The sequence below is a fragment of the Sardina pilchardus genome, chromosome 6, assembly GCF_963854185.1.
Source record: "Sardina pilchardus chromosome 6, fSarPil1.1, whole genome shotgun sequence".
NCBI lineage: Eukaryota > Metazoa > Chordata > Actinopteri > Clupeiformes > Clupeidae > Sardina > Sardina pilchardus.
In genome coordinates, this window is record NC_084999.1 from 11133881 (window position 1) to 11143880 (window position 10000).

At 52.0% G+C, this 10000-nt stretch overlaps 1 protein-coding gene across 1 annotated transcript in view; it reads right to left on the bottom strand.

Moving 5' to 3' along the window:
- znf407 (zinc finger protein 407) overlaps nucleotides 1-10000 on the bottom strand; it is a 146869-nt gene that overhangs the window by 112 nt on the left and 136757 nt on the right. The window contains exon 9 of the mRNA XM_062538395.1: nucleotides 1-2262. This exon is cut by the window's left edge and continues 112 nt beyond it. Coding sequence (XP_062394379.1) covers nucleotides 1187-2262 — 1076 coding nt within the window. The 3' untranslated portion in view covers nucleotides 1-1186. The remainder of the gene's footprint in view (nucleotides 2263-10000) is intronic.

Below are 10000 nucleotides of genomic sequence, written 5' to 3' on the forward strand. Positions count from 1 at the left end.
TCAGAGAGAAACCTCATTGTAAAGAATCCTATGAATTCAACAGATCAAGTTATGAAACAATGGAGAACTAGGTAGAAATTGATGGTATGCAGTATTCCGAGCACTTTTAATAGCAGTTCTCCAGATAAAATGATGCGGAGAAAGAATAGCTTTTGACACTGTCGTACGTAAGTCCCTGGTTTATGTGCTCAGGAGACAGCCATGTCGCTAACAGATGCACTGTAACAGACACACAATGTTTCAGATGATAGTCATACCTTCCTGAGTCTGTTGTGGTAGCACTTCAAAAGGCTTTCCAAAGGTTCTGGCAGCACTAGGGAGCTTACGAAATGTGACAGTGATGTTCAAAACATCATGCGAGCTGTAAATGTGATCTCTTGTGAATTTCCGTGCACAGCCTAATGTCACCTCCTAACTGCAATTATCAGTTTTGCTCACACTACATCCATCTGAGATCAACATTTTTAAATTACAAAACAGAAGACATAACCAAGCAAAATAAACTTCGCATTTCAGAGTCAACAATCAAGCAATAATGTCAGCAAACAATCAATCAATAATAATAATACAAAATAAACCAAACAAATATTTCTTAAACATTAAATAAGCTTTTTTTCCCCCAAAACATGGTAACTGATTCTGAAATGACACATGTACTTGACACATGTGCTAACAGACACTAAATATTTTAATTTGCGAGTTGACTAAAGCCTCTTTGTACAGACACAAAGGGCCTCAGAAATGATGACACTATATTGCTCCTTAGTCCTATGCAGCCCCACAACAAACGCATTCCAATTTATCCAAAAGCCCTGTCAGCACCTCGTTCCTATGGAAGATCTCCGTCTTCAGGTCAAGCCCTGTGCGATGTTAGCGTAGAAAAAAATAACAGTCGTCCTGAGTTAACTGTCGCGCGCGCTACACGTGTGAGTACAAACGACGCTGATCTGACAGGCAGTGGTTGACTTCCGGAAGGGCCACTGGAATCAGACGCCCACCGCTGCTGCTGTTGTGTGCTAACAGAGCAGACGAGGGTACGTTCAGCTCGTACTCGCAATGCCCACTCATTCTCTACATAGCGCAGTCTATAGTGAATCACCACCATGTAGTTGTTCACCATATGGAGCGCTATGTGGTGAACGAGTGGATGTTTAGAACGTAGGGGGGAGTGTGGTCTCGTCTCGCCTCAGCCCTCCGGCTGGTCGCAGTGAGTGGCCTCCTCGGTGTAAACCACCACCCGCTGCTCCCCTGCCTCTCCCTGGGCCTCCAGGTGAGCGGCTTCCTCCGAGCCCGCCTCGGCGCTCTGGGCGTAGACGGCGCCCTCTAGCTGCAGGGTGGAGTTGTCCAGCTCGGTGACGATGTAGTGCGTGCCCTCGTCGTTGACGATGACCTGCGTGAGGCCCTCCTTCATCATGAGCTGGCTGGCGGCGAACTGGAGCACCTCCTGCACCATCTCGTCGTGCGGGGTGTCCGACGGGCCGTGGCTGACCACCTGGGTGACCATGCCGACGGCCTCGGGCCCCTCCTCCTCGCCCTCCAGCACCTCCCGGTAAACCTGCACCTCCCCCTCTCCCTCGGCGACCTCCTCCCGAGGCTCCTCGTCCTCGCCGAGGCCCTCCTCGTCCGTGACCGTGGTGGTGATGATCTCGCCGTCGCTGTCCGCCGCGGCCGCCATGACCTCCCCGTCGTCGGCGCCGCCCTGCTGGCCGAGCTCGCTCACTGCGCACAGGAGCGCGTCCAGGGCCGACGACGACGACTCGGACACCACCACGCCGCCGCCCCCTCCCCCTCCGATCGCCATCGCCCCCTGTCCTTCCAAGATGGCCGCCGCGGCCGCCTCCACCCCGTCCCCTCCGCCCGACGACTCCACCAGCACGTACTGCGTGGCGCCGTGCGGCAGCTGCAGGTGGGCGGCGGCGGCGGTCGCCGCGGCGCTGGTCGCCGGGCGACCCGACGACGTGACCAGCTGGCCGTCCTCGGTGATGTGCAGCACCTCGGCCACCTGGCCGCCCATGGCCAGCGTCTGGAGCGTGGCGGCCGCCGACTCCTCCATGCTGCCCGCCCCGCCGCCGTCGTAGCCCTGGATGATGATCACCTGCTGCACCTGCTCCGAGCCCACGCCCTCCAGGCCCGACGCGCCGATGCGGCACAGCGTGGCAGCCGCCGACGAGGACGGGTCATCGGGGGCGAAGGCCAGCTCCGCCTGGACGAAGGTGGCGCCCTGGCCCTTCAGACGACACTCAAACGACTTGGACACAATGCCTGTGAAGGAGACACAAAACACACACACACAACACACACACACACACACACACACACACACACACACACACACACACACACAGACAGACAGACAAGGTGGCTCTGTTAATCTTCTGATTCTCACAGGGAAACAACTCTTCCAGCTTTCCAACTAATCCAGAAAGCTTTAAGTAATACCTATACTGCACGTTAAACACAGCATGGTAATATATATCTTGGAAACAACTTTTAGAACTTTCCAGCTTTAATCCGGAAAACTTTAAGCAAAGGCTAAACAGCATATTAAATATATAATTCAGATTTTCCATTGTTAATGCTAACATCACTATTCCCCTACAGTCGTCATTAAATGTTTCATCCTAACAACACATGAATAGAAATGATGTCTGGCAAAAAGGTGTGTGTGTGTGTGTGTGTGTGTGTGTGTGCAAAAAGAAAGGGGTCATGTGCCCCGGTGGGTGATGATTCACTTCATATCAGCTGTGAATTTGCACTTGCATCCCTGTGCTAAAACAGTAATTATGACTTTGTGGATTGGCACATAGCTTGTTTTAACAGGAGAGCAGAGTGACAATTTATTAATCCTGAGCGCAGGAAGAAGAGGAGGGAGAAAAAAAAAACATTAAGGGCTTCAGATGGTGCTAATTGATCTCTTCTGTGGCCTGATCACAGGTTGCTATGGCGTTGCCTGGGTGATGAGCAGTGATGAAAAGAAACATCATTGTTTGAATCGACGCTTTTGAAAAAAAAAAAAACGAAGAGGGGGAAAAAAAAGAAAATGCGGTAGAGAGAGAGACCGAGAGGGAGAAAAGTTAACACTGACAGACTGAATGAAGCTGTCACGCAGACCAAAGCAATCAATCCCAGATCAAGCGGCGTAAGGCCCAGAGGCTGATCGGGGGCCTCAACGAACAGGCCGGTTGGGGTTAGTGTGTGTGTGCGCGCGTGTGTGTGTGTGTGTGTGACTCGCCTGCTGCTGCCTCGAGTGATGCAAATGATTGGATTAGTGTCCAGATGGATATTTTGCTGAGCGTTGCAGAACTGGCTTTGTGTGGCTTGTGTTTGCACAGGTGCTGAGTGACATGAGAATATAACCCCCCTGTGTTCACATCCACACACAGAGAGAGAGAGAGGGAGAGAGGGAGAGAGATAGAGATAGAGAGAGAGAGAGAGAGGGAGAGGGAGAGAGGGAGGTGATGATGTCGGGGATATGAGGACCAAAGAGCCTGATGACCTCACAGGGGGGAAACTCCACAGACTGGGAAAAGGATTCAGTCAGTAGTGCTGAATATAGCAACCTACACACACACACACGCATGCGCACACACACACACACACACACACACACACAGATCCCAGATACACACCTCCCTCGACACTCTCACTTACACACACTCACAGCTACACCCTTGACACACACACACACACACACACACACACTCCTCTTTCAACCAGTCGACCAGCCCTCATCAATGATTCATCCCTCCATTTTCCAACTGACATTTGCTGTGTCCAGTTCTGAGCGAGGGAGCGCCCATTTGATCTCGGGAAGCATCGGCCGCCTCAGTGCCGCGCCACGCTGCCCTCCACCGTGCCGAGCAGAACAGAGCGTAGCGGAGCTGATCTGAGGTCAGCTCGCGACCCTGTCTGCCGGCGGCGGCGGCGGTGGCTCATTCTACACCGCCCCTTACAGGGCCCTCGGCGACCCGCTACAGCGCGGCGCAGGACACCTGCTCGCCCGGCCAGCGCCGCAAGGTCAGGGCGGCCAGAGCGCGGCGCGGTGCGGCACGCCGCGGTCCTCCTCAGTACTCCACTCAGGCCACCTCGGGTCAGTCGACTCCGCTCGGCTCGGCTCAGCACAGCACAGCACTGCTCAAATCATTTACACACAGCAGCAGTGCAGCTGAATATGTGAGATGTTGAGATCAGCAAAAAAAAACACAAAGTCATCTGAGAAACTCAAAAATATAATATTCAAAAAGGCCAAAGATACATTCCCTGACAACAGATAAAAGGAGGACAAATGTTCTATAGCGACAAAAAATAAAAACAGAAAAGAATTGTGGCGAACACATAGACAATTTTCTATTTTTATTTGAACCATCTGAAGGCATATTGCTTGATGAGAACCTGGCAGAGGCAGGAAGAGTGTGTGTGTGTGTGTGGGGGGGGGGGGGCATGTCCCTCAGGCCAGGCCCTGCAGCCGCGCATCACATCACGTGACACCAATCATCAACGGCTCAGCCGGTTCAGGCACACAGGCAGGCAGGCAGCGCGCAGTCTTCAAAGGCATGTGGCAGATAGCAGCCATCACGACAGGAGTCAAGCAGGGGGGGGAGAGAGAGACAGAGACAGAGACAGACACGGAGATGTGTTTGACTGGCATCTGGCGCTCGGAGTGCCCGCGCCAGGTTGAGGCACGCCGATGTGCTCCAGGCACCTAACTGACAAAATAAAGGAGGGAAGTGAGCGTGCAGATGTGCCACTCTGTCATCCGCGCGTCGCCTGCCTTCTAGCGCCTTCTCTGCATCTGTCTCTGACAGGCTGCTACAACAGCTACCGCACACACACACACACACACACACACACACACGCGCGCACACACACACACGCACACACACACACACATGTAGCCCATAGACAATCCAGCTCGGCTAAGCTCTGTGCAATACTCTCGGATGCTATGTTATGGCCAAAGCCATTTATGCAGACTGCAATGGTGGTATTGCGTGCGTGTGTGCGTGTGTGTGTGTTTGTGTGTGTGTGTGGGTGTACTGTATGAGTGAGTGTGTACTGTATGTGTGTGTGTATGTGTATGTGTGTATGTGTGTGCGTGTGTGTGTATGTGTGTGTGCGCGCGCATGTGTGTGGGTGCATGCGTGGATGATACGTTGTGATGACATCTCCCATCAGAATGAAATATAAGCCTAGATAGGTTGGGGTGATTGTAGCGTGGCTGAGGATGCTTTCATTAAAAGCGGTACAGGGCGAACGCTCTCGCCTGCAAAGATTAGTGGCCTGCAGAGTGCAGACTGTGCTGAGCCTCTTGGTGTTCCTCTTGCTGGCACAGGAAAACAGAAAATAAAAAAAATAACAGAAACCTTCCCGCTTCCAAAACACGGTTCAGACAAAAAGAAACGGTCCGATAGTGGATCGGAACTAACGTTAAATTATGATAGTTTAGAATCGCTACTTTTTTACAATACACAGGTGCGTAAACACACATTTCGAAGGCCTTGGGGAGGTAAGCGAGGGTCGTGGGCGCATTATCGCTCCCTAAAGCTGAGCATTTACATGTGCTATTATGGTAAATATTCTCTAAAAAAGGAAGAAACGCACAGACATAAACCACATTGTCTTTGGCTAGTAGATCCCAATTTAGATAGAACTGTTTCCATTTCACATCACGGCTCTTTAGCTCAGGGCTAATCCAGGAGTTCAGAACACTCCGGCAACAAAGGCTCACGCGGTGGCACGGAGCCAAGCGCATCCTAACACACAGACACACACACACACACACACACACACACACACCATGGGGTAGATGGGTTAACCTATGTGAGGGAACTCCCATATCTCAAAAGGTCGAACACATTAGCAAGGTCAACCAATAAGCGGTCCAGAGGTCTCCACAATAGTCGACACTAATTAAAACGGAGTGTTTTTAACAGTCCATGCCATGCTTTAATTGGTGTTTTTTAAAAACAAACAAAACAAGAGTATACTATATTTGCCGAGTTAATTTGGAGAGTAGAGTCTACTGAGTGACCGCAAGTACAGTAAATCAATGCTGGACTCATGGTCAGTGAGGATGAGGACGAGGATGTGGTGTGCTTGCTGACAAGGAGCTACACTGCAGTCTAGCGGCTTCTAAACAGAGCTGATGGCCTCGCCTGTGTGTGTGTGTGTGTGTCTGTGTCTGTGTGTGTGTGTGTGTGTGTGTGTGTGTGTGTGTGCGCTTCTTCCCTGTTCCCATAAAACCGTACGCAGGAGTGGCGCATGTCACATTAGCAGCTAGTGCTGTCTGCTCAACCACCCTGCCCGTTCACCCACTCACCCACCCGCCGCCCGCCCGCCCGCTCCCCTGTCGTCCTCGTCGCAGCACGTCGGGGGTTTATGGGGTGTCACTCACAGCCGTCGCCGCCGACAACGCGGCCGCCGCCGAGCGAGCGGGCGCCGTGAATCAAATTAATGTTGCACGTCCCATCGCCCTGCTTATGTCGCCGCCGCGCTCGCGGGCGGACGGCCCGCCGCCGAGAAGGACAACATTTGAACAGCGCGATTTGCCTCCCGTCTTCCAGCCGGAGCTTCTCCCTGATTCTCCTTTAATATGTGTTTTGAACGTTCTGACTGACTGGTTCCATTAACAGGGGAACTCTTGCAGTGTGTGTGTGTGTGTGTGTGTGTGTGTGTGTGTGGGGTGGGATGGGGGGGGGGGGGGGGGGGTTGTTGAAGGAAGATGTGAGATGGGGCACTGGGTCCACAGACAAAGAAATCACTGGGAAAAAACGACATGAACGAGGGATGCAAGTAAAGAAGGAGAGGGAGGGCTATAAAGGAGAGAGTGTGTGTGTGTGTGTGTGTGTGTGTGTGTGTGCGCGCGAGAGAGACAGAGATAATGAGATGGACGTGGAGAGCAGGAGGAGTTAACGGAGAAGGTGAGCGAGACCGAGAGAGTGATAGAGAGAGAGAGAGACAGAGAGATGGAAGACAGAAAAGACAGAATGAAAGGAGAGAAGAAAGAGCGAGAGAGCAAGCTTGAAGTGTGAGAGTGAAGGAGAGAGAGGGAGAGAGAGAGAGAGAGAGAGAGAGAGAGAGAGAGAGAGAGAGACAAAAGAGTGAGGTGAGGAGGGGATGGGAGAGACGAACGGAGAGAGACAGACTTCGCTGGGGCGGGTAGGTAGTTGAAGTGTGAGAGTGAAGGATAGAGAGACAGAGAGAGAGGGAGAAGAACGGAGAAAGACAGACTTGGCTGGGGCGGGTAGGTAGACGGACTGGCAATTGAAATGTTTCAGATGTCATTTCCTGGCCCGGGCGAGCGCAGGGCCGGCTGAGTGCCGAGCGAGGATCAAACGCCGGCTGAAGAGTACTCCCCTGAAGCCCGTCTGCACATCAAACGCCTCCACTTTCGTCCACCACACACACACACACACACACACACACACACTCCCCTGCTGAGCTACAGGGGAATGACCCCCAACATGGCAGGCCCTGACCCCTTCATGACGAGTGGCCCACGGCCGACGACGCGCTCTGAAAACAGGACAAGGCACCAGAGGGAACATCTCCCCCCTGTCAGTCGGCTCAAAGTAAATCAGCCATTTTTTTTTTTTTGTCTCGGAAACTAATGATGCCTCTGCGCTCAAAGTCTCAGGAAATTAATGATGTCTTCTCCCGTCTGTCCAGCTTGGTTAGCAGGAGCAGCGCGTGCAAAAGACCACTGCGCAGGCTTTTGGTGTCCTCGCGGCCCAGTTTTAGGATACAAACAAGCTTGAACGCGAGCAAAAGCTCTTCAAACGCACGCTTTTTGTCTTTGTGGATTAAAATGGCTGCCTTTTGTGATTTGTTTCCTTGTCTGTCTAAATATAAGCCGCGCTTACAGTAAATGATCAATCAGGGAAGGCTTCAGAGAAGAATCAAAAGGGATTCGGTCCGGGCAACAAAAAAAAAAAAAAAGAGAAAAAAGAATCACTCACTGAGGGACAAGCGATGGCAGCCGACGCCAGGCCGTCTCCGGGCTGTCGATACGCGACCTGCTTTGTACCGCGGCTGCCGCACAGAGACCCAAGATGACTCTGACCTTCTCGGGACTGACAAATCTGACACCGGGTATCAAATCTCTCCGCTGGTGCTGTGCATGTCCCACCATCAACCCCCAACCCCCCCGACACACACACACACACCGCCCCATCCCACAGCCCAAGTCCCCAAATCCTGGTAGGGCTTCTGCAGGCTAAAAACTCTGCCCACGAGGCTCGGGCCAGGGGAAGGGGAATAAAGCAGGGGCCATAAACCCAACAGCTATCCTCCAGAGTATACTGGTGTATTGATTAAGGGATCGATGGCCTCTCTAGTGAATATGGCTTCAAGTGGGATCAATTCGGGAGGGGAGTGCATGCGAGTGTGTTTGCCTGTGAAATGTGTATGTGGTGTTGTGTGTGTGTGTGTGAGTGTGTGTGCATTTATACGTGCCTTTCAGGGGACGTTATACTAGGATGTTGAGGGAAGGCTGTCTTGTAACATTTAAGAAATTAACCTTTACCGTGTGCCCCGAACAAGCAAGATCAATTAAAGTGATGGGATATTTTTTTTAAACTCCGTTTACGAAACGCTGACTGTCCGTTACCAGGCTTCTTACACTTAACATTACGATCAATTACATTACAAGGGGGGGTTCTTACGCCGCAACACAGCGCTGAGAGTCAATCAGGAGGAGTAGACGCAACTCCCACCCCCCCACACACTCAAACAAACACTAACGACCAATTACTGGAATAAAACGTGCGCAGGCAACCAGGCAAAAACCATCTACAACAAATTACATGACAAAAAAAAAACAACGCAATCAATTGCGCTAAAAGTCAGAGTCAGAAAGAGAGCATCCGTCTCCTCGTCTGGCTGTGGCAGAGGGAGGGAGGGAGGGAGTGTTCACCTGGGGTGAGGACGAGAGCGTCGTGTGCGGGACTTGTGAGCGGGACTTGAAGGTGACCCAGGAGAGTCTGGAGATTAAACACCAGGCCCCGTATTCAGGTCATGGGGGACAGGGAAGGTGGATGGGTCGCAGAGTGTGTGTGTGTGTGTGTGTGTGAGAGAGAAAGAGACAGAGAGAGAAAGAGAAAGGGAGAGAGAGAGAGACGATGGCTTGTGGTAGGTCATTCTAAACACTGTATACTGTCTTGTGCTTATGCTGTTGTGTTCTGTTGTTCTAACAATGTAAAACTATACACAACAAATTGATCCCCTCAACACGAGCAGCCTCTATACTGTACGTGTTGTGTGTGTCTTGAGGTTGAGTGTGTATATGCGAGTCCATCTGTGTGTCTGTGCATGTGCGCAAGTGATGGTGTGTGATGATGATGTGTGTGTCTAGGTGTGGCGTAGTGGGTGGGCGGCTGGTGCTTGGTTAAGATGTATGAGTGTGTGTGTGTGTGTGTGTGTGTGTGTGTATGTGTGTGTGTGTGTGTGTGTGTGTGTGTGTGTGTCCCAGGTCAGCGTAGATGACGGAATCGAATGCCAGGCACCCGGCATCTCTGTCTCCCAGTGCATCACCTCCCCCAGGCAGACGGGCAGGTGGGCAGCCCTGTCGCTGTGCACACACACACACACACACACACACACACACACACACACACACACACACACACACACACACACACATACACCTCACAACCATCCATTAGTGGAGACAGAGTTGACACTCAGCCCAGAAAAAAAAACACAACACAAGCGTGGAGGGGGGAGTGTGTGTGTATATGTGTGTGTGTGTGTGTGTGTGTGTGTGTGTGTGTGTGTGTGTGTGTGTGTGTGTGTGTGTGTGTGTGTGTGTGTGTGTGTGTGTTGGGGGGGGGGTGGCAGATAAAAGATGAAAAAATGGACCCAAGGACACCGGCCTGCCAGGCACAAAGGTGAAGCCATCTTTCTGAGGGGACCGCACCCTCCACCACCTACCTCGCCCCCCCCCCACCCCATCCACTCTCAGGCCACAATATCAATCTACAATCCACAATAAAAAATGAAT